The sequence below is a fragment of the Engraulis encrasicolus genome, chromosome 20 (assembly GCF_034702125.1).
Source record: "Engraulis encrasicolus isolate BLACKSEA-1 chromosome 20, IST_EnEncr_1.0, whole genome shotgun sequence".
NCBI classification, from domain to species: domain Eukaryota; kingdom Metazoa; phylum Chordata; class Actinopteri; order Clupeiformes; family Engraulidae; genus Engraulis; species Engraulis encrasicolus.
In genome coordinates, this window is record NC_085876.1 from 52059918 (window position 1) to 52086170 (window position 26253).

Here is a 26253-nt window from a genome sequence, read left to right on the forward strand (position 1 = left end):
CTGCCCCCGTCCACCAAACCCCTGACGGTAGGGACACATAGGAGGCGAAGCAAGGCGAAGCGAAGAGAGGCGAAATTCAACCGTCATCAGGTCGTCGCGGCGAATCAAATGGAATGGAACAGTATATTGTTGATTTGATTGGGCCGTGGCAGGCGAATTCGCTCCTCATTTGCATAACATTAAACTTTCTTTAATAATTTCGCTTCGCTTCGCTCCTGTTCGCTTGCTGTCGCTTGCCATCGCTTGCCTTCGCCTGTCTCATAGGAATGAATGGCAAAGTTCGCAAATTCGCGTGTATGTGTCCCTACCGTAAGAGTTGATGACAACCAGGCTACCAGTTCAGTCCTCTACCACCCTGCTGATCACAACCAGGCTACCAGTTCACTACCACCCTGCTGATCACAACCAGGCTACCAGTTCACTACCACCCTGCTGATCACAACCAGGCTACCAGTTCACTACCACCCTGCTGAAGCCTTTTATGGTGGGTCAGGCAAGAAGGCAGCATGGTTGCCAGATAAGACCGATGATTTCCAGCCCAAAAAAATGCTCGCCTGGAAGGAAGCACTAAACCCGCTCGATTAGAACAAAATTCTATTAACTTCAATGGCCATAAATCTAAGGAAAAGACCACCCTTTCTATTTGCAGACGGTCATCCTAAGCAGCCCAACTGGGTGGGAAAGTGCCCAATCTGGCAACACTGAAAGGCTGCCACGTCAGGCAGACACAACACAAGGCTGGAAAAACTATAAATACACACACAGCATTACCAACTGACCTCACATACTATAAATCTCATGGACACCATTAAATAAAGTCCCAAAGAGAGAGAGAGAGAGGGAGAGAGAGCGGGAGAGAGAGAGAGAGGGAGAGAGAGAGAGAGAGAGAGAGAGAGGGGGGGGGGTACTAAGGGATAAGCTGCTTTAGGTGTTTTTGGGTGAAATATCCTTCAACCCCCCCACACACACATAAACACACACACACACAGACGCGAACACACACACACACGCGCGAACACACACACACACACACACACACACACACACACACACACACACACACACACACACACACACACACACACACACACACACACACACACACAGGAACACACACACACACAGCTTCCCGAGCTGAGTCATGCAGTGTAAGTTAGTTAGGACTGTCGTGTGTTTACATATGACTGTTCCTGGAAAACATCTCTCCTGCGAACACACACACACACACACACACACACACACACACACACACATGACTATTCCTGGAAAACATCTCGCCTATGATAAGTGTTTTCCACCAAATTCCAAGGCCATTAAGCACCGTCTTACTGTAGCACCGCGGCACAGCGCCCAGGGGCCTATACCAAGAAGATGCTTCAGGAGTAACCCAGGGTCAGTTAAAGGGACACTGTGCAGGACATGGTCAAAAAAGGTACTACTCATTGAAACGGTGTCGTCTATTGCCAAATTTGACCTTTTCATGATCGTTTACTAAGTAATAAAGTAACATTTTGTATTATGGCCCAAGTACAGTAATTTTTGGCTATTTCTGGAAATTCAAAATGGCAGACCGTGGAAAAGATCCCCCTTTCATGTATGAAAAGTGCAATTTTTCCAGTCATAATGAATACCGGTACTTAGAGTTTGATGGTGGTGGTAAATATTCATGAAAAAGGTAACATTAGTGAATGGGCAGCATGAATTCTGGAAATGAACAACTAAAAATCTCAAACAGTGTCCCTTTAAGAGGTATATCTGATAGAACTCCAGGCTCTTCTATCAGATGATTTATCTCTTGTCCTCCTTAAAGTCAATGGATCCGTGTAGCATTGTTGCTACACGGATCCATTGACTTTCACTAGCTTAGCGACATATTCCCTCTTTTAACTTGTCTTAAAGCAAGACAACGGCTTACATGCAAAATAAAACACTTTACCACCTTTATAAACCCCTGCCAACGATGTTAACTGTATTAAGCCCCAAAATAGTGGCATACCCCTTTAACCTTCTACTCCTCCTCCTCCTCCTCCTCCACCCTTCCTGAGTTGCTCCAGAGCATGGAGACACTTCTGGAAACTTCCTGCTCTCCCTTTGTCTGCCCACAGGCACAATGATGGCCGCCAAGATAACAACACACACACACACACACACACACACACACACACACACACACACACACACACACACACACACACACACACATATATAGTGTGCACTCTCTCTCTCTCTCTCTCTCACACACACACACACACACACACACATAGTCTCTCTCTCTCTCTCACACACACACACACACACACACACACACACACACACACACACACACACACACACACACACACACACACACACACACACAGCGTACACACACACACACACACACACACACACACACACACACACACACACACACACACACACCCACACACACACCCACACACACACACCTCTAGCAATAATAAAAACCCTCAGACACACACACACTCACATAGATCTAGCAATAACACACACACACACACACACACACACACACACACACACACACACACACACCTCTAGCAATAATACACACACACACACTATCTTCATCTAAATTAGACTTTGCTGCTGTTCTGTGTCCTATTATATAGCCAGGAGATTCATTTGGATTTACTGTAAATCTAAACATCCTCCCTCTCAACTCACACCCATCCACCACCTCCTTCTCCTCCCTCACCTCCTCCACCTCCTCCACCACCTCCTCCTCCTCCCTCTCAACTCACACCCATCCTCCCCCTCTCTCCACCCACACCTCCTCCACCTCCTCCACCACCTCCTCCTCCTCCCTCTCAACTCACACCCATCCACCACCTCCTTCTCCTCCTCCTCCTTCTCCTCCTCCTCCTTCTCCTCCTCTACCTCCACCTCCTTCTTCTCCTCCTCCACCCCCTCCTCCTCCTCCCCTCTCCTCCTCCCCCACCTCCTCCTCCTCCTCCTCTTGCTCCTCCTCCTCCCCCACCTCCTCCTCCACCACCTCCTCCTCCTTTCCACCTCCCTAACTCCCCTAGGATAAAAGACGTCAAAAATATATAAAATAATATATAAAAGAGGTGTAAAATAAGCTTATTTCCAAAAATGGGACAGTATCACTTTAAGGCCACCTCCCACCCCCCTTTTCCGATCGGTGGTTTTGTTAGCACAGCCTAAGGTCAGATGGTCGGGTGTACGCATCCCGCTCAGATGGGTGGGTGTATGCATGTTTTCAAAAGACTAGACACTAGGCTTCTTAATAGGGCAGTAACTGGGGCTGTTAATAGGGCTGAGAAAACGCAATTTCATTTTCCTTGTATGACTTGCATATGAAGAGAGTGACAATGAAAGCTGACTTGACTTGACTTGACGATATTGTGTCGAATCAAGAATTTTTTAAACTTTACAGCCCTCCTGTTTAATACACCTCCATGCATGTCTTCATAACACTAGACTCCCTCCTCCTCTTCCTCCTCCTCCTCTTCCCCCTCGCCTACTCCTCCTTTTCCTCCTCCTCCTCGTCTCCTCCACATGTCTTCATAACACTAGACTCCCTCCTCCTCCTCCTCCCCCTCCTTCTCCTCTTCTTCCTCATCCCACTAGACTCCCTCCTCCTCCTCTTCCTCTTCCTCACCTCTACGCATGTCTTCATAATACTACACTCCCCTCCCCCCCCTCCTCCTCCTCCTCCTCCTCCTCCCTTCCTCCTCTTCCTCCTCCTTCCTCCTCCTCCTCCACCTCCTCTCTTTTCCTCCTCCTCCTCCTCCTCCTCCTCTTCCTCCTACTTCCCTCTACGCATGTCTTCATAACAAACACTCCTCCTCCCTCACCTCTACGCATGTCTCCTCCTCTTCTTCCTCCTCCTCCTCTTCCTCTCTCCTCCTCCCCCTTCTCCTCCCTCCTCACGCCCTCTTCTACCCACCTCCTCCACCTCCTAGTCCTCCCCCACCTCCACCTCTTCCTCCTCCACCTCCTCCGCATCCTCCACCTCCTCCTCCTCCTCCTCTTCCTCCACCACCACCACCTCCTCCTCCTCTTCTTCCTCCTCTCCTCCTCCTCCACCACCACCTCTTCCTCCTCCTCCTCCTCCTCACCTCTACGCATGTCTTCATAACACTAGACTAGACTCCCTCCCCTCCTCCTCCTCCTCCTCCTCCTCCCCCCTTCCTCCCCCTCTTCCTCCACCTCCACCTCCTCCTCCTCCTCTTCCTCCACCTCCTCCTCCCCCTCTTCCTCCACCTCCACCTCCTCCTCCTCCTCCTCCTCTTCCTCCTCCTCCACCTCCTCCTCCTCCTCCTCCTCCTCCTCCTTCCCCTCTCCTTCTACTCCTCCTCCTACTCCTCCACCTCCTCCTCTTCCTCTTCTCCTCTCCTCCACCTCCTTTTCCTCCTCCTCCTCCTCCTCCACCTCCTCCTCCTCCTCCTCCACCTCCACCTCCTCCTCCTCTTCCTCCTGCTCCTCCTCCTCCTCCTCCTCCTCTTCCTCACCTCTACGCATGTCTTCATCCCGGCGGCGGCTGCGTAGTGCAGGCACGTGCTCTTGCGGTTGTCGGCGGCGTCCAGGTCTGCGCGTTCGTACTGCCCCGCCCCCAGCTTGGCGCCGGTCCACTTGAGCGCCATCTGCAGGGCGTCGGAGCGCCGCTGCTCGTCCTGGAGCGGACGCAGGAGGCGGGGCCCCAGAGGCCCCTCCCCCAACAGGATCTGGGGCCCCATACAGAGCACGTGCAGACACGTCTCGTTGTGGACGTTACGCTTGTTGGGGTTCCCGTCTTTACTGAACAGGAACGACCTGCAGGAGAGAGGGGGGGGGATACAGGAGGGAGGGAGGGGGGAGGGGGGAGAGAGAGAGAGAGATGCGTCTTGTTATGCACATTTCGCTTGTTGGGAACGACCTGCAGGAGGGGGGGGGGAGGGGGGAGAGGAGAGAGAGGGGGCGGGGGGGACGTCTTGTTATGCACATGAAGCTTATTGGGGTTCCCGTCTTTACTGAACAGGAACGACCTGCAGGAGAGAGAGGGGGGGGAGAGGGGGGGAGAAAAAGAGAGAGGGGAGGAGAGAGAGAGAAAGGCGTCTTGTTATGCACATTATTCTTGTTGGGGTGAGTGTCTTTACTGAACAGGAACGACCTGCAGGAGAGAGAGGGGGGGGAGAGGGGGGGGGGGGGAGAGGGGGGGGAGAAAGAGGAGAGGGGGGGAGAGATACAGGAGAGAGGGGGGGGGAGAGGGGGGGAGAAAGAGGAGAGGGGGGGAGAGATACAGGAGAGGGGGGGGGGAGAGGGGGGGGAGAAAGAGGAGAGGGGGGGAGAGATACAGGAGAAAAGGGGGGGGGAGAGATACAGGAGAGAGGGGGGGGGAGAGATACAGGAGAGAGGGGGGGGGAGAGATACAGGAGAGAGGGGGGGGGAGATACAGGAGAGAGGGGGGGGGAGAGATACAGGAGAGAGGGGGGGGGAGATACAGGAGAGAGAGGGGGGAGGAGAAGATACAGGAGAGAGGGGGGGGGGAGAGGGGAGGAGGAGAGGGGGGGAGGGAGAGGGGGGGGAGAGATACAGGAGAGAGAGGGGGGGAGAGATACAGGGAGAGAGGGGGGGGAGATACAGGAGAGAGGGGGGGGGAGGGAGAGAGGAGAGGGGGGGGGGGGAGAGATACAGGAGAGAGGGGGGGGAGAGAGAGAGAGAGGAGGAGGGGGGGGGAGAGATACAGGAGAGAGGGGGGGGGAGAGAGAGAGAGGAGAGGGGGGGGGAGGGAGAGATACAGGAGAGAGGGGGGGGGAGAGAGAGAGAGAGGAGAGGGAGGGAGAGATACAGGAGAGAGGGGGGGGGAGGAGAGAGAGAGAGGAGAGGGGGAGAGGGATACAGGAGAGAGGGGGGGGAGATACAGGAGAGGGGGGGGGGGGGGAGAGAGAGAGAATGGAGAGAGGGGAGAGAGAGAGGAGAGAGGGGGGAGAGAGAGAGAGAGAGAGAGAGAGAGAGAGAGAGAGAGAGAGAGAGAGAGAGAGAGAGAGAGAAAAGAAAGAGAGAGAGAGAGGGACGTCTTGTTATGCACATTATTCTTATATTGGGGCTATTGTCCTTACTGAAGATACAGAAGAGAGAGAGAGAAATTTGAATTTGAATTTGAAAGAGAGAGAGAGTGAGTGAGAGAGAGAGAGAGCGAGAGAGGGAGAGAGGGAGAGAGAGAGAGAGAGGGAGAGAGAGAGGGAGAGTGAGTTGGGCGGCTCGAGGTGATTTGAGCGACAGTTAGTAGTTGAGCTTCAGCGACTATTATGCAAATGAGCTATGATGCGGTTCGACGAGAGCCAATGGGAATGTTGGAATGCTTGCATTCTGCTTCTAACGGACATACTCTGTCTCTTGTATCGCTCTTGCTGCCCAGTCCAGCGATTCTCTGCCACTTAATCTTGTTGCCACCGGTGTGTTCCCCTGGTAACCCTTGTTACCATGGTGATATGTAACGCCCCAGGTGCCCCCCCCCCCTTACTGAACAGGAAAGGCCAGAAGAAAAGGGAAGAAGAGAGAGCAACAGTGAGAGATTAAGAAACAGTGACACACACACACACACACACACACACACACACACACACACACACACACACACACACACACACACACACACACCACACACACACACACACACCACACACACACAGACACACACACACACACACACACACACACACACACACACACACACACACACAGGCTCACACACACACAAATGTTGTTCTCACACACCTCCCACTTGGGGAGGAGGACCAAAAGGCTTCCACTTTCTCCAACGGTCCCCATTATGGAGGAACGGAGTGAGGGAAGTGGAGGAGGAGGAAATGATGGGAGGAGCAAAGAAGGAAAGGAATTAGGAGGAAAAGAGGAGAGAAAGAACAGGGGAGGAAGAACAATGGAAGTGGAGAACAGAAGAAAGAGAGAGAGAGAGAGAGCGAGAGCGAGAGCGAGAGAGAGAGCGAGAGAGAGAGCGAGAGAGAGAGAGAGAGAGAGCGAGAGCGAGAGCGAGAGAGAGAGAGAGTAAGAAAGGGATGGGTGGAAGAAAGGATGGGTGAAGGAAAAGAGAGAATAAAAAGTGATGGAGGAAGGGAAAGAAGAATTGCATTGGAAGAAGAGAGGTGAGTAGAAATACATGGAGAGGAAGAAGAGAAGGAGAATGTAAAAGGGAAGGGACATTAAGGAAGAAGAAGGTGGAGGAGGAGGGGACATTAGTGCATTTGGGCAACATAATGTTAAGCAGTGTGTGTGTGTGTGTGTGTGTGTGTGTGTGTGTGTGTGTGTGTGTGTGTGTTCATATTATGGAGCAGCAGAATTAACACTCGAAAATGTATGCACGCGTCCATCCACGCAGGCCAGTATGTACACACACACACACACAAACAGACACACACACACACACACACACACACACACACACACACACACACACACACACACACACACACACACACACACACGCCAGTATGTATACAGAAACATTACAAGGTAGAGAGGTGCAGCATAATTCACACTCAGTTCTTTGAACTGCTGTCCACAAAGCTAAACTGAGTAAACCAAACACACACACACACACAAACAAACACTCAGACACACAGATATGCACACACATACACAAACACACGCACACACACACACTAAAGTCTGGAGATTTGTTTCCCGTAACTGCGAGATGATTAACAGCTTGTGAAGACACAGCAAGATAAACACACTGACACACTCCGCTAAACACACACACACACACACACACACGCACACACACTCCGCTAAGTGAAACACACACAAACACATACACACACACACACATTGACACACTCCGCTAACCCCAAAACTTGCTCCACTAAACACACAACATAGCTGGAGAGTTCACACACAGACTCACTCACTCACTCACTCACTCACTCACTCACTCACTCACTCACTCACTCACTCACTCACTCACTCACTCACTCACTCCCTCACTCACTCCCTCACTCCGCTAAGTGTACAGTACAATAAAGAATGGAGGGAAGGAAGGAGAGGAGAAAAGAAAACAGAAAAAAAAGAAAAAAAAACTTGTGTAATTAATTAATTGCTTAAATTCACCCTGGCCGCTCAGGTTGCTTCACTCCTGGCGAACTCTTTGGTCGCTTTAGTCGCCGACCCTCCAAAGAGGAAATAATGACTTCCGTCGCTCCATAGAGAAATAATGACTACCGACCCTCCATAGAGAAATAATGACTACCGACCCTCCATAGAGAAATAATGACTACCACCCCTCCATAGAGAAATAATGACTACCGACCCTCCATAGAGAAATAATGACTACCGACCCTCCATAGAGAAATAATGACTACCGACCCTCCATAGAGAAATAATGACTACCACCCCTCCATAGAGAAATAATGACTACCGACCCTCCACAGAGAAATAATGACTACCGACCCTCCATAGAGAAATAATGACTTCCGTCCCTCCATAGAGAAATAATGACTTCCGTCCCTCCATAGAGAAATAATGACTTCCGTCGTTCAGGTAGTGTAGCGTAGCGTAGGTCACGCTTGGTATACATACGTAGCTTATCCCTAACCAAAACAGCCTATCTGGAAGAAGCCAGGGGTAGTGTAGGTGATGCGCGCACATCCAGTAAAACAGGTGCTGGATCAAACAAATGTGAGTAAAAGAAGAAGGAAAAATCCGCACACCGTTGCTGCTCACCGATTTATAGAACACAACGTTTCGACCTCAGGTGGTCTCTTCGTCAGGTCGAAACGTTGTGTATGTTCAATAAATCGGTACGCAGCAACAGTGTGTGGATTTTTCCTTTAGCTGGAAGAAGCCAACATGTGTCCAAAGTCCTCTGTATCTTTTCTCCTCTCTGCTCAGACGAACCGCTCAACCACAACATGGCAGAAAAATGGTGACAAGTACTTCAGCAGATGGCCTTGGTGGGACTTTTGATGGGACTTCACTTTTTTCATTCATTCTTCCTCTCCTTCATTCTGTCTCTCTTTCTGTCCATGGTATGACTCTGTGCTCCACACCTCAGTTCAGCTTTAAAGAGACTCTCAACACCTTCAACTCCCATAGCAACACATCCAGCTACAGACTAGGGAAGCAAGCAATTCATCGATTAATCGACTCTAATCGAATGTTTGTTTGTTTTTGTTTTGGAAAGATTGAGATTTCGGGGCTTACGCTGCTTATCAATTTATTGTGAGTTGATTGACCTTAACGATCGACTTATGATAAACAAATGAATCGATAACTTGCATACCTACTACAGACAAATATGACCCATTACCCTTTTGGTTAGAGAGTGGGAGCGGTGAAAAGACATCTGGTTGCAGACTTTAGGGGACTTTTTATTTCTTATCAATATCACCAGTCAGCACTTAACACACTAGGTGGAAGCCCAAGATACTGTATGGAGTATACTGAAAACACACACACACACACACACACACACACACACACACACACACACACACACACACACACACACACACACACACACACACACACACACACAAAAACACAAAAAACACACACACACACACACACACACACACACACACACACACACACACACTGAAAACATGACTCATCTCTCTGGTTACCGGAAAGATCTGGAAGGATCAGCTGAAAGAAAGAAAGAAAGAAAGAAAGAAAGAAAGAAAGAAAGAAAGAAAGAAAGAAAGAAAGAAAAAAGAGGGAAAGAAACAAAGAGGGAAAGAAAGAAAGAAAGAGAGAAAGAAGGAAAGAAAGACACAAAGAAAGACAGAAAGACAGACAGACAGACAGACAGACAGACAGACAGACAGACAGACAGACAGAAAGAAAGAAAGAAAGAAAGAAAGAAAGAAAGAAAGAAAGAAAGAAAGAAAGAAAGAAAGAAAGAAAGAAAGAAAGAAAGAAAGAAAGAAAGAAAGAAAGAAGGAAAGAAAGAAAGAAAGAAAGAAAGAAAGAGAGAAAGAAAGAAAGAGAGGAATAGAGGAGTGGATGTGACCGGCTGCCTGGCCGCTTATTGGTCAACAGGCCGCCAAACAGCTCAATAATTTCAACCATAGTCAGCAACACGTCTACCCACACACACACACACACACACACACACACACACACACACACACACACACACACACACACACACACACACACACACACACACACACACACACACACAGCCATGTATCCATAGAAAGGGTCTGTTTCCCAGTAATTCCAGATAAACTGGTCGCACAGCTGCTGCTAACGGCCAGAAACTAGAAACAAAAGAAAGCTGCACTACACTGGACTGACAGAGAGCGCACACACACACCGACCCACACACACCCACACACACACACACACTGCACTGACGGATAGCGCACACATCTCCTGATGAAAAACATGAACAAACACCCTCCACAAAATGGCCACCGTTATATTATTCCCTGACAATGCTGAATTCTGGTATTAGGTAGATATAGTAGATAACCTTAGATATAGTATTTAGCCCCTTAACACACCGCATTATAAATTAGCTGTTACCAGAATGGCAATGACCAAGTAGTAATGTATAACTAAGGGCCCTGTGCACTGTCATAGTAGTGTAGTACTATGGTAGTTTCAATGACTGTTACAGCGTGCCTCAGGAGGTGCATTAAGAGGATATATATTGTCTCCTATCTCTTCTCTCTCCTTTGTCTCCTATCTCTTCTCTCTCCTCTGTCTCCTATTTCTTCTCCCTCCTCTGTCTCCTATTTCTTCTCCCTCCTCTGTCTTGTCTTCCTCCTCTCCTTTCTCCTGTCCGGCAGGTTAAGGGTTAAGCATTAACTCACAAGCCGGATTACTTCCTGATGGCCGGCCAAGCACCTGACCTCAGCTGCCCCCCTGCACACACGCACGCACGCGCACACACACACACACACACACACACACACACACACACACACACACACACACACAAACACACACACACACACACACACACACACACACACACACACACACACCTGACCTCAGCTGCCCTCCTGCACACACACACACACACACGTACACACACACACACACACACACACACACACACGCACACACACACGCACACACACACACACGAAAAACGAAAACACCTGAATGTGGGTCATCCTGTTTTTTATCTCTTTCTTTTCCATCTCGCTTTCTTTTCTTTTCTTTTTTTTTCTTGAACTATTTAAGGGTCAAAGTGTCTTGTGGATTACCAAGGCTAGTGTTTGGTCTCGCTTTACAGCAACCAAAGGCAACACACACAGCACGTCACTGAGGCAGATGCCGAGTGGTTCATGGCATGGGGTGTAAACCCATTCACTGCACTAGGGGTGTTCCCTGTTAACTGCACTACAGCGGGGACCCCCTTTTGGATTTAAGAATATTTTCATGAGCCGAGGAGGGCTGAGTTCCCGATTTTTTGGGAGATCAGAAATGATAGTTACATTGCTCTTTGTGTGGTGTGCTGTGTCACAATGACAATGGGAGTTGGAGTTTCCCAATGGGCTTTCACTTAAAAAAAAAAAAAAATTCCCGACCCGCCAGGTTGGTGGGGGGAGCAATCAACCAGTGCTCTCCCCCATCCTCCTCCATGACTGAGGTACCCTGAGCATGGTACCGTCCCACCGCACTGCTCCCCATGGGGCGCCACTGAGGGCTGCGGGTGAGGCATAAATGCAATTTCGTTGTGTGCAGTGTTCACTTGTGTGCTGTGGTGTACTGTGTCACAATGACAATGGGAGTTGGAGTTTCCCAATGGGCTTTCACTTTTCTTTCACTTTGCCTGACTAGAAGGAACTTCAAAAGGTGTCCATGCCCATGGGAACCTGGGTTCAAATCAAGCTTGAGAGCAGACAGGAAGAGAGAGGCAAGGTGGGGTCGGGACATCATCCAGACCGGATTCGAACCTAGGCCATGTACACCTTTTGAAGTTGCTTCTAACAGAGCCAAGCTGTAAAACCTGATTGCTTGGCCAAGCTTTCATTCATTCATCTAAATATTACTTAATTTACTACTTTAGGCATCTAAATGCTGAATAAAGACAAATGCCTAAAGTAATAAATGAAGTAATTTAGATGAATGAATGAATGAATGAATGAATGAATGAATGAATGAATGAATGAATGAATGAATGAATGAATGAATGAATGAATGAATGAATGAATGAATGAATATAAATACAATTCCAGTCCCAGTCACTAAGTCCAGGCTGCTCTCTCGTTTACTTCATAGCATACTGCTACAGTCCCCTCGATACTGAACGAGTCCATCAACCTTTATCAACATCAGTTGCCAAGCAATCAGGTGTTACAGCCTGGCTCTGTGAGTTAAAGAGTGAGCTTGCTTGCTTAACGGAATACAGGAGTTAAAGTGCAGGGCTGGGCTGGGGGAGAAATAAGGCCCGGCACTTTTGGCTTAAAGGGCCCCCTCATGGGGGAGAAATAGGGCCCGGGCACTTTTGGCTTAATGGGCCCCTCATGGGGGAGAAATAGGGCCCGGGCACTTTTGGCTTAATGGGCCCCTCATGGGGGAGAAATAGGGCCCGGGCACTTTTGGCTTAATGGGCCCCTCATGGGGGAGAAATAGGGCCCAGGCACTTTTGGCTTAATGGGCCCCTCATGGGGGAGAAATAGGGTCCGGGCACTTTTGGCTTAATGGGGCCCCTCATAATTAGCAGGACTGGGAGAGAAATAGGGCCCGGCACTTTTGGCTTAAAGGGGCCCCTCATGGGAGATAAATAGGGCCCGGGCAATTTTGGCTTAAAGGGGCCCCTCATAATTAACTCACCAGTGGGCCCTGCACCCTTGTGGGCCCCTATTTTCAGAAATGTATTTTTTCAAATAATAATGTATTAATTGTAGTAATTTGTGGGGCCCACCAGGAAATGCCCGCTATGCCAGATGACCAGGGGCCCACAAGGGTGCGGGGCCCACCGGGAAATGCCCGCTATGCCAGATGACCAGGGGCCCACAAGGGTGCGGGGCCCACCGGGAAATGCCCGCTATGCCAGATGGCCAGTCCATCCCTGTTTAAGAGTATACTCGCTCGGCTTGCAGAAGAGGCTCTTTGACTGCTGTCCAAACTCCCACTCTGCCCCTTGGCAGGCAGCATGGGTGACCATTAGGTAAGAAAATATGATGAATGGCGGTTTGTGGCCATGTGAATCTTACATTAAAACGTATGATAAGCCATACAGTCATAAAACTACTTGTAAGCAGCAAAACAAAGTTGTTGGTGCCATGGGTATTCCTCCTGTACTCGACATTCATTGGATAACGCACTGCGTTTGCCATGAGCAATTAGCATAACTTTGAAGGGAACTCAACTTTTTGGCGCGCGTCAACTGTCAAATTCGCCGCGACGCCGCAATCCCAGTAGCCTTTTGCGAGGACGTCGCCGCATGCGTTCGCGTCAACGCACTCGCCGCTGAAATGAGAATTGGCCCTCACGGAGTCCATGAGTTAAAGAGTTTTACTCGCTCGGCTGGCATAAGAGGCTCTTTGACTCCCTTCCAAACTCCAACTCTGCCCCTTGGCAGGCAGCAGGAGTGACCATTAGGAACGAAAATATGATGAATTACAGCCATGTGAATACAGTAGCCCCTCAGAAAGAGGAGACTGTATGTGAGAGCAGGGTTGCCAGATGAGGCTGATGATTTCCAGACCAAAAAAATGCTCAAAACTTGCCAAGAAGCACCAAACCCTGATTTCTATTCTATTGATTTCTATAGCCAAATATTGGGCATTTTTTTACCCGCAGAGTAGACAGCCATCCTAAGGAGCCCAATTATTGGGCGTCTTTTTCTGCTAAATGCTATTTTTTACCCGCAGACTGCCAACCTCGCAACACTGTGTGAGAGGTCTTTGCGTTTTTCCTTCCCGCTAAAGCTGGTCTCTCTGGCGAAGACGGTCGGACATCATTGGTGTTGCCAGATTGGGCCGTTTCCCACCCAACTGGGCTATTTAGGTTGAGTGTCTGCAGAGCCCTAAATTAACTTTTTTCACCACCAGCCAAAATGGCTAGTAGAGGATAATCTTACTTGCCAAAAACACAGACTAATGGGTCCAAGTGGCTAGTAGTAACTCTGCCTTTCCTACCAGGCAAATGGAGATTTCACCAGCATTTGACCTGTTGCCTGGGGTTCATTTAGAGCCCTGACTGCATGTAAAAAGGGGTATTTCCTGTAGATTTATGGGCAGAGTAGGAATCAATATGATCGGTGATCTAATGCCTCCAGGTAGACTTTGAGCATTTTTGGGCCAGAAATCATCTGTACTTTATATCCAGGGGCTGGAGAGGGGAGAAGATGGAGAGAGTAAATAGAATGTGACTGATGATGATCAGGCAAGATGGATGACGAGGACAGGACATATTTAAACAAAAACATCAACATAAACAAACAAAATAGTTTGCCATTTCCCGTCAGTTATTAAACGCCATGTGTGCAGCTCTGTCAGCAGTTTACAGAATTCAGATGCTCAACGGTGGAGGAGGACGAGGGAAAACGTAAACAATTGAATAAAACAAATGAAAGATCCGCGACCTGAGCAAGCCGAGTGACAGAAGTAATTGACTTTGTATTGAGACACGCGACAAAAGCGATTCGCGCGACAGTTTGTAGCTGAACTCCTGGGAATATAATGCAAATTAGCTATGACGCGGTTCGGCGACAGCCACCACAGCCAATGGGAATGTTGGAATGCTTGCATTCTGCTTTTAACGGACATTCTCCAGTCTCTCCAATCGCTCTTGATGCACAGAAGCAATTCTCTGTCTCTTGAACCTTGTCACAGCCGGCATATTCGCCTGGTAAGTTGACGTTCCACCATGTTTTCTGATCTTACTAGTGCGTGTGTGTGTGAGTCGTGTCTTGATGCGTAGCGTAGCAGGTGTGTGTGTGTGTGTGTGTGTGTGTGTCTCCTCCTCACCTGATGAGTCTTGTCAAGGCGTGTCGTGATGCGTGGTGCAGTGGTGTGTGTGTGTGCTCACCTTATAAGCCGGGTCATGGCGTGTCGTGATGCGTAGTGCAGGGGTGTGTTGTGTTGGTACGGCTCCCCATAGGAGGCGTTGGGGTCGAGCGGTGTGTGTGTGTGTGTGTGTGTGTGTGTGTGTGTGTGTGTCTCCATCTCACCGTATAAGCCGTGTCATGGCGTGTCGTGATGCGTAGTGCAGGGGTGTGTTGTGTTGGTACGGCTCCCCGTAGGAGGCATTGGGGTCGAGCGACTCCTTGAACTGCGGGTTGCTCTCGTACAGCGTCCACGCCAGCCCCTCGTCCCCGCTCATCAGCGCCTTCCGGAACTTAGTGGCCGTGTTGCCCATGGTAACGTTCCGCTCCTCTCCGCTCTGCTCACGTTCTCACAGCTCCACCGGCTCCTCACTCAGTGCGCTCCCTCTCTCCTCCTCTCCTCTTCTCCTCCTCTCTCCTCTCTTTCGTTCGCCCCCTCCGTCGCTCCTGTCTGCCCTGCCGAGCCGCACTCACCTCCCCTCGACCAGGGCTAGCAGCATGCTACAGGTCCTAAACACACACACATGCACACACGCACATAGACACGCACGCACGCACACACACACACAAGAGAGAGAGAGAGACAAAGGAAGTGGGTAGTTAGCACGTGTCTGCTAAATGAGGCCAGTCTGTTTTTCCATCAGGATGAACCTCACCAGTCAGGCACATACGTACCGTAGCTGATGTATTATTATTATTATTAGGGCCCGAGCACCGAAGGCGCGAGGCCCTATTGTTCTTGCTCGGATTATTATTATTATTTTTCTTTGTCCTCCGTGTTCGGGCTGCTCATTTTGTCTGGGAAATACTTGGTGGCTCGCCCTTTTGCACAGTGATTGGAAATGCTTCCCGCTACTCAGAACCGGAAGCTCGGATCCGGATTGGCCACGGGCACAGAATAGCGCCCCCTATCGCGTTGAAGTTTCTGGCTGATATATAGTTTGTCGTTTGGCCACGAAAAAAAATATGCATATATATCTCATTAAACCAAGCACATTTGCAATGCCAACCCATTAGCCACGCCCAACAGGAAGTGAGATAATTTGACTTTTTCAAAATTTACATGTAATGGGATTTGAAACACTCCTCCTAAACCGTACATCGCACTCACTTTATATTCGTTGTACATGAGCTCAAGGCATTGAAGATCACAAATTGCGAAGGAATTTTTGATATCTCGTAATTTGACAAGATGGCGGCTTAATGAATTTAGGCATCTAATTCTAAAACAGGAAGTTGGCCACCATTTCAGTTTGGAGTGTTTTCAAACGGTGCAAACTCACACATGTATGCATATAATGACTATTAACTTTTGTGTATGCCTGAAATGGAGGCCACGCCCCCATATACGTTTAGGGGCGGGGCTAACATCTACTTTGAGCTAAAGACTCGGGAGTTTTTTTAAGTTGTGTATCTCAATAAGGTGAGCAATAAAGTCCATACAACGATATGGCCACGCCCAACAGGAAGTGAGATATTTTGAGTTTTTTGGCATTTTAAAACAGGAAGTTGGCCACCATTTCAGTTTGGAGTGTTTTGTAACAGTGCAAATGCACAAATGTATGGATAAAACAAATACTAACTTCTGTATATGCCTGAAATTGAGGCCACGCCCCAAATCACTTTTAGGGGCGGGGCCAACATCTACTTTGAACTACAGACTCGGGAGTTTTTTTTAAGTTGTGTATCTCGGCGAACAATAAAGTCCATACAACGATATGGCCACGCCCAACAGGAAGTGAGATATTTTGACTTTTTTGGCATTTTAAAACAGGAAGTTGGCCACCATTTCAGTTTGGAGTGTTTTAAAACAGTGCAAAGCACACATGTATGCACATAATGAACACTAACTCTTCTATAAGCCTGAAATGTACATAAGGTATAGCGCCACCAAGTGGTAGGCAAAGGAACTGCAGGAAAAGTGTCATTCTTCAATATCTTGGGAACTGAACGTCGTACAGACTCCATTTTTGTTTTAGGGGGTCATAGCAACACGCTAATCATGACAATGCTAATGCTAATTTTGAATGCTAATTCATGCTAATAAGTTCTTCTTCAATATCTCGTGAACCGAACGTCGTACACACTCAATTTTTTAGGGGGGGGGCATAGCAACGTGCTAGGTGGCATGCCCCGCCCCTGCAATGTACGTGCGAGGGCCCGTCATCGCCGCTTGCGGCTTTAATTATTATTATTATTATTATGAAGCTCACTTGACACTTGCATATGTAATGTAGCCGTCTGTCTGTCTGTCTGTATGACAGCAGCAGTGGGCCGTTGTACAAACACCACAGTAGCAATACAATACAATACAATCCAACATGTATTTATATAGCGCAATATCACAGCTATGAAGGTGACTCAAAGCGCTTTTAAAAAACAAAAAAACCCACATACAAAATACACATCCTCACATTCACACACCAGCTCTGAAGGCTGCCGTACGTCGCCAATTGACCAGGGTTCATGTGAGAAAGCAAACACACAAGCACACACGCGCGCGCACACACACAATATGAGGTTCTTTCCAATCTGACCCCCGTCCTCCACTTGTGCTTGTGGCGTCACGTTTCGTTGACGCCCCCGCCTGCCTGGAGAAAACAGTAAGGTTTCCCTGCTGTCAGCCTAGCCACAACAACTCTCTGGGGACTAGTTCACGTTTATTGTTGCCATATCAACAGTATAACAAATTTAACAACAAATTTAACACATACTGTCTACAAATGGCTAAGACAAGAAAACAAGAGGGGCCATAAATAAAAACGGGGAATTACGCATACAAATAAACATTGAAAAGTGCAATAACACTTAAAGGACCAGTTCAGTCAATTTCAATATGCTGTTGTATTGCTCACGCTACCCTTGACTTGTCAGTACCCGGTGATGCCACATATTTTGGCAAAGCCCTTCCCGAGATATGGCAGCGTTTGTTTACATTTTTAAAAAAAATTAACATAGGCCTACTCTAAATATTTTCCCAAAAGGTACCGCTAGTTGTCTGCTGATGTTGTATAACCATTCGGAAGTTTTTGAGAATAAATAAAAATGTTTTTTGAAATGTAAACAAAGCGCTGCCCCCATTACAATATCCAAGATCTCGGAAAAGGCTGAAGAAAAAAAACAAAAACCTCAGGTACTGAAAAGTCCAGGGTAGTGTGAGCATTACAACTGCATGTTGAAAGTGACTGAACTGGTCCTTTAATACAGTACATCCAGTACAGTACAGTACATTCTTCATTCACCACCCCGAGTGCAATTGAGAAAATGACATTAGAATTGCACTATCGTGGCCCCGCCGTGGCTTAGTTGGCTGGGCACCGGACTGCTATGCGGGTGACCTGACCCGGGTTCGATTCTTGACCAGGGTCATTTCCCGATACTCTCCCGTCTCTCTCTCTCCCACTCATTTCATGTCCTGTCTAAATAAAAGTAAATTTGAAAAAATAAAAAGTAAATTTGCATTATTGTGAGATATTGAAATACACTTCTGATGCCAGTGACATCATCATGAGGTCACAAGCAGGCAAGTGAGCAAGGGAGGACGGGAGTTTTGTGGACATTAGATATTAGGATATTAGATATTAGGAGTTTTGTGGACATTAGATATTAGGATATTACATATTAGGAGTTTTATGGACATTAGATATTAGGATATTACATATTAGGAGTTTTGTGGACATTAGATATTAGGATATTACATATTAGGAGTTTTGTGGACATTAGATATTAGGATATTACATATTAGGAGTTTTATGGACATTAGATATTAGGATATTACATATTAGGAGTTTTGTGGACATTAGATATTAGGATATTACATATTAGGAGTTTTATGGACATTAGATATTAGGATATTACATATTAGGAGTTTTATGGACATTAGATATTAGGATATTACATATTAGGAGTTTTGTGGACATTAGATATTAGGATATTACATATTAGGAGTTTTGTGGACATTAGATATTAGGTATTAGAAAGAACCCAATGACAGCTTTAGCGCTCCGGCTCATTGTGCCATAAACATGTAATGGGCGTCATTCCAGAGAGGAGGCAATGAAAGGAAAGCAATCGTCATCATCCATCATTTGGAGTTCTCTCAGTCATAATGAAACATATGGAGCCCCAGTCATAATGAAACATATGGAGCCCTTAACTGACAAATGCGGTGACCTGGAAAAACCTGCTGACGGAGGCAAACTATCCAGCGTTAATGACAACCAACCAACCAACCAACCGACCAACCGCTGCTACAGTCTGTGTGCATTCCAATATGTCTACTTCCGTCCTCCCTTGCTCACTTGCCTGCTTGTGATCTCATAGTGACATCACTGGCGACAGAAAATTAATTACACATCTTGCAAAAGCGAAATTCTAATGTCATTTTTTCATTCGCAATCGTGATGATAAATGAAAAATAGTCCCCCAAAAGTTGTTGTGGCTAGTCTGACAGCCGGTAAACTGTATTGTTTTCTCCACGGAGGAGGGACCAGGAGGCGGAACGAGGCCACAAGCACAAGTGGAGGATAGGAGGCCGCATATTGGAATGCACTCACTGTCTAGAAGGGCTGTAACTATGTACTCAACTCACGATTCCATTCACATCACTTTTTTTTTTAACTACGATTCAATACAGCCCACAATATTTGTTCGTGAATCTTTGCTTTCCCTCCAGGCTGCGCGCGCACGCACACACACACACTCACACACACACACACGCACGCACGCACGCACGCACGCACGCACGCACGCACGCACGCACGCACGCACGCACGCACGCACGCACGCACTATCCTCCCTGCATCTTTATTTTCAGTGTCAGTAATTTCCTTTCCCGCTCCTTATCTTCACTCTCCTCACTTTCAATCTGACCGTTTCGCTCAGCAGAGCTCTCAGCTGGAGTCCATAATGGTGATGGTAATGATGAAGATAGTGATGATGATGATGATGATGATGATGATGATGATGATGATGATGATGATAGCCTCTCTACATTCATCCCTCCTCCTCCTCTACCTTCTACTCTTCATCCTCCTCCTCCCCTCTTCCTCCTCCTCCTCCTCCCCTCTTCCTCCTCTTCCTCCTCCTCCTCCTCCTCCTCTTCCTCCTCCACCCTTTTCCCTCTTGTTTCTTCCTCCTCCCCTCTTCCTCTTCCTCCTCCCCTCTTCCTGCTCCACAGAAGAGGAGTGACCAGGACTGACTTGACCGACCCGGACAGCCTAGCAGCCCCGAGAGGGATCCAGTTGATCTAACAGCCCCGAGAGGGATCCAATTGATGTGTTCTATGTGCTCCTCAATAGTATTTTAGCAGTAGTATTCTGTTCATCTTAAAATCTTATACAGTAACACAGTGCTTCGTAATTCAGCGTAGGAAGCTCTGTGTGCTGCTCTAGCAGTAAGTAATATGGTAAATTTGAATAGTCTCTTAATTTTTAACTGAGTAATGAGATTTAATTTTTATTCCACAGGTTTTATCTATCTTTTATCTACACACATATATATATTTATTATTTATTGTGTTGCCTGTTATGCGTGTTTGTCTTGTGTGTCCTTGTGCGTCCTTATGCCACCACCAAAGCAAATTTTCCATTTTAAGTAAGTTTAATGGATAATAAATATAAATAAGTCTAAGTCTAAGTCAACAGCCCCGAGAGGGATCCAGTGGATCCAACAGCCTAGCAGCCCCGAGAGGGATCCAGTAGATCTAACAGCCTAACCGGCCCTAGAGGGATCCAGTTGATCCAATGTGCTCTATGTGCTGAGGTCCTACTCACTCGGCCCCTTGCGATGCCAATCCAGCCCAGCTTAGCCAGACACATGAGGGAGTCTGGCTACGAGAGGTCTCGGATTAAAAAAGAATAAACAAAAACAAACAACAACAACAGTGTGGTGTGTGGGGGGGTGCATTTTATGCTCCAATAAACATCCTAAATAGAGGAGCTGAGAGAGAGAGAGAGAGAGAGAGAGAGAGAGAAGAGAGAGAGAGAGAGAGAAAGAAGAGAGAAAGGAGAGAGAGAGAGAGAGAGAGAAAAGAGAGTGAGAGAAGAGAGAGAGAGAGAGAGAGAGAGAGAGAGAAGAGGAGGCCTGACCACAAGCAGGTGCAGCCTTTGTCCAGGCTCTTCTATTAGATGATTTACCTCTTAACTCAAATGAGGACTCCAGGCTCTTCTATCAGATCAGTGATTCCCAACCTTTGGGCCGGGGCCCACTGGTAGGCCCTGAAGGCATTCCAAGTGGGCCTTGAAATCATTTTCCAAAAATAATAATCATATTTTGGTGTGTGTTGCTGTTGATTTATTTGAGTTTTATTCTTAACATTTTTGACCATTTCGAGTGGGCCACAAGTTGAAAAAGGTTATATATACTATAAATAATAGTTGTAAGTCGCTTTGAATAAATGAAAGCGTCAGCTAAGTGCAATGTAATAATGTATTACTTTCTGGTTCGAGGCCAAAGGAGCAAGTGGAGGATGGGAGTCTGCATATTGGAATGCACTCACCCAGACAGACAGACAGACAGACAGACAAATGCGCTGCAATCAAGCGCCATCATTTTCTCTGCTACTACACTTGTTTTGCTGTGGTGGCCTGGATCTCACGTTACCAGAAAATGCAGCGGTATGCAAACTGAAAACAGACACGATTTCACACCTGGTAAAAACAGACATCAGAGCACAAAGAAGCTTTCCACTCAGGGTTGCCAGATGAGGCTGGATGATTTCCAGCCCAAAAGATGCTCAAAACCCGCCTGGAAACACAACATTCTGCCCAATTCTACTGATTTCCATGGCCAAAAATTGGGCGCTTTTTTCTGCTAAATGACATTTTTACCCAGAGACGGCCATCCATAGCGGCCCAATTGGGCGGGAAACCACCCAATCTGGCAACAGCGTTACCACTCATCCCCCTCCGCAGCAAGTCTCCCCACAGACATCCCCATACAAGTACTGGCAAGCAGCACTGCTGTATTTGCATTGCACTGACGCTGGATTTTCATATACATACCAGGGCTTGACACTGGCACCTGCAAACCGGCCAAATAAAAACTGGTAAAAAAAGAGCTGTGGCTAGTAAGTTAATACTTTCAGTGTGACTAGCCAATTTGGCTGGCAGCTTATTCCTTGGTATGACATCATAGAAGCCTATATTCTGTTGTTTACCCCTTGTGTGTTATCAATTGTTTGAAAAAGCTCAGTTACTCAATTTCCCTTTGTTTCATTTATTTCCATGTAGAAAGTTGTGCAGTAATGTTCTCGCTTTAGCACCTCACCTTCTGAGGATACAGCAGATGTAAAGTGTCATGATAAAAAAGAAGCAATATCAAATTTGAGGCTAGTAGACTATCTGAATGGCTAGTGACTTGGGAAAACCTCTAACCCAGTGGTTCTCAAACTTTTCCCATCATTCCCCCCCTGCGGAGGGTCTGGATGCTTCCGAGCCCCCCCCCAAGCAACAGCAGTACTCGCCTTTCCTATGTTATTCAAATTCATGACAATTTACAATATAACGTTGGTGAGGGCTTAAAATGTATTGCTTATTGGAGAGAGGAAATAATTTCCTTGGGGGGGGGGGGACGACCCAAAATCGGATGTCACAGGCCCCCCCTGCAATGCCTCCACGCCCCCCCAGGGGGGCTTACGCCCCACTTTGAGAAACACTGCTCTAACCCCAGTGGCCGTAGGGAAACCAATAGCCCCAGTGGGTCCCGACCCATAGGTTGGCAACCAAAACCACTAGCCACAGTGGCCGGTGGGTGAAAAAGTTAATGTCAAGTCCTGATTTACGTACGTTTGGTACAATGGCTGCTTTCTCTCTGTATTGCCTGCAAGAGGCCAATGGCTGCTTTCTTTCTGTATCGCCTGCACAAGAGGCCAATGGCTGCTTTCTTTCTGTATCGCCTGCACAAGAGGCCTACTGTCGGGGCTGCTGGAGGCTTCATCATTATCAGGTCAGCACTACTGGATGAAGTCAGTAGGCTACACTACAACCAGGCCAGTCCATCCTCAAACATTATAATCAGGCCAGCACTAGTACTGGATGAAGTCAGTACACTACAACCATCATCAGGACACCAATGAAGTCAGTAGGGTCCACTACAGCCAGGCCAGTCCATCCCCAACCCTCACCATCAGAACAACACTATGGATGAAGTCAGTACACTGCAGCCAGGCCATCACTACTGGATGAAGTCAGTAGGGTACACTACAGCCAGGCCATCACTATGGATGAAGTCAGTAGGCTACACTACAGTCATTATCAGGACATCACTATGGATGAAGTCAGTAGGCTACACTACAGCCAGGCCAGTCCATCCCCAAACATTATAATCAGGCCAGCACTAGTACTGGATGAAGTCAGTACACTACAGTCATTAGTAGAGTAGAGTAGAGTAGAGTATCGTTTAGGACACCAAAGAAGTATACTACAGCCATCATCAGGACTAAAGTACTAGATGAAGTCAGTAGGGTAGACTACAACCAGGCCAGTCCATCCCCAACCCTCACCATCAGAACAACACTATCATGAAGTCAGTACACTACAACCACCATCAGGACTAAAGTACTGGATGAAGTCAGTAGGGTACACTACAGTCATTATCAGGCCATCACTACACCAAGTTGGAGGGACTGTTCTGCATTCCCCATCCCAATTGCAGATGGGAACATGACATTAGAATTGTGCTTTTGCAAGACATTCAATTAATTTTCTGTCGTCATGATGAGGTCAGAAGCAGGCAAGTGAGCAAGGGAGGATGGGAGTCTGCATATTGGACTCCACCCCCAGGCTGCAAGGGAGGATGGTAGTCTGCGTATTGGACTCCACCCCCAGGCTGCAAGTGAGCAAGGGAGGAGGTGAGTCTGTGTATTGGACTCCACCCACTGCCTTGACTTGACTGACTTGAAGCCTGTCAGCTGACTTACTGCACGCTAGCCATTAACTGGACCCTATAATGCAGCAGTGCACTACAGGACTGAGTCAACAACATCTTACTCAACACTTAACACAGGCCAAGCAGATCAATGCCACGCAATGGGATGTTGCTGCTGTTGTTGTTGTTATTTCAGGTGTCTTGTTATACGATACGATACAATACGGTTTTACTTTATTGTCAGTTCACACTGAAATGTACATTGCATCCCTGAGCAACACTCGTTTAAGACAGGACATACACATAACAGCACATCACAAGACTATTGCACAACTGACAAAAACAGAGGACTGTCAACTGTCAGAATTTGTATACAGTTACCACCAAGGAAGTAAACTGCATGTTTATGTGTCTGTCAGCGTGGACTTGAGGTCACCTGTTTGTGACAATTGTTGCCATGTTTTTGCAATATCCTATCATGCCAACAAGTTGAGAAAGTGTCCCCTCTCTCTCTCTCTGTCTCTGTGTGCCATTTGTTGCGATGTGAATGGCACTGTAACCACCACCAAATGGCATTGTTTGGAATAAATTATGACACACACAAGAGACTGACATAGAGCACAGCACAGTGCAGTCTATGTTATGTTCAGCGGAGCCTATTGTCAGACAACCGCTCAACCAGGCCCGAAGGCCTCTATTTTGCCTGTTGTTACTGACTGACATAAGCAAATCCTTTGTCAAGAAGACGGTGATTTCACACCACACGGGGGACTAGTCTGTTCTGTGCTGGGTACCCTACTAGAACTCTTGGGCAAATGTGTTGTTGTTGACATAGAGGGAGAGACGCTAAACACTCCGGACACCACACCACGCCGTGTTGTGTATATTTTAGTTGGTGGAGAAGGGGGAAGTGCTGTCTGTGTTCTACTGTTTGGTCGTTTTGTTTTATTTGTTCGAACCCCCTGTTCCTGGAACCAATCTAGGCTGCTAGACAGACTTGAGCTAGCACATCGTCCCAGCCACGAGAGAGACTCAAAACACAGGCATAGACGTAACAAGCAGCTTGTCACTTTTTTCACCAAATCACCAAATGCTGAAGAAATTAAACGCCGCGTTCGTCGCCACCATCATCACTGTTCTTCTGGGCCACAGTCCAACCATGATCTTTGCCATAATTACCACCAGCGACATTGCTAACTAACAAGTGTAATATCAACCTATCTCAAGTTTTCCCATCGTATCATTTGTATCTACAACAGTCTCATAACCTCCCAACGTCGATGATAACTTGTCTTTTCCCCCATCACTGAGCATCCCAATGCTTTCGATGTATTTAGGATGGAATGACAGCTAGCAAACTATTAGTGTTCAACTTCCATCCAAGTTCACCCAAGTAGGGCAGCTAGCTAACACAATTAGCCAGCCATCCAAAACAGCCTTGACACAACACAGGCAGACAGACAGACAAGCAACGCTGGCCAACAGTCTAGCTAGCTACGAGCTTGAACTTGTAGGCTTTGCTTTTACCAGACCCCCTTGTTGTTGACGAATGGTCTAAAGGGCCAATCCCATTCCCACGAGGCATTATTTGATCATAGCACTGATAGCTAGGAAGAATTCTGCGTTTATTTTCACTGGGCATCTGGTAGTCTACAGACAGACAGGGTTGTAAACGTTGGTTGCTGTTTCACGTCGCACGATGATGCTACAACTGTGCACGCAACACAAGCCTAAACAATTTCACCACAATGCATGAACAACGTACGTCATATTGCTATCTGCGTACATAATGGACACACCAATACACACGTTGCTGTCACTGATATCTTAAGCAGTGGGCTAGCTAACCAAAGATTGGGCACCCATCCAATCTAGCTGGTTGGCTATTTTGCCATGTTTGCTTCCAAAGAATCAGCCATCAACCTAATAGAACTAGCTAACCAGCCAGCAGCCATACGTACCCCATCATCGAGTTACTGGAACACCAGATGGATTCGTCCGCGAAATCATTTAACACCTCGGTCGGCTCGCCACAGTCTGACTTGCTGTCACACCATCATAACATCATCATCATGGTTTATTGGCCTTGAGAGGAAGCAGCCAGGAGAGGCAGCTAGGCGTCGCGTCAAGACTAGTGCTGCGTCTAGTTTTGCTGTCTACTGACAGACAGTAGGGCAGCAGTAGCAACACTCACTGGGCTTGTTCGCGATGAAGCAGTTGTGCTTTTTTGATAGGCAGCGTGAATGAGCGCTTTGCCATTTTGATGCGTTCTGGTTAGAATTTTATAAGAAATCATGCACGTTTGATTGATAGTTTGATGCATTCTGGTTATAATTTTCTAAGGAAACATGCAAGTTTGATTGCTAGTTTGATACGCATCAAACTGGCAA

General features: G+C 47.4%; 1 protein-coding gene across 1 annotated transcript in view; it reads right to left on the reverse strand.

The window, feature by feature from the left end:
* The window catches only part of ankib1a (ankyrin repeat and IBR domain containing 1a), a 68209-nt gene extending 42168 nt beyond the window's left edge, over positions 1-26041 (reverse strand). Inside the window, exons 1-3 of the mRNA XM_063185119.1 lie at positions 25825-26041; positions 15122-15505; positions 4497-4797 (exon numbers count right to left, since the gene is read on the reverse strand). Of these exons, the coding sequence (XP_063041189.1) occupies positions 4497-4797; positions 15122-15309 (489 nt within the window). The 5' untranslated portion in view covers positions 15310-15505; positions 25825-26041. The remainder of the gene's footprint in view (positions 1-4496; positions 4798-15121; positions 15506-25824) is intronic.
* Positions 26042-26253: the final 212 nt, after the last annotated feature.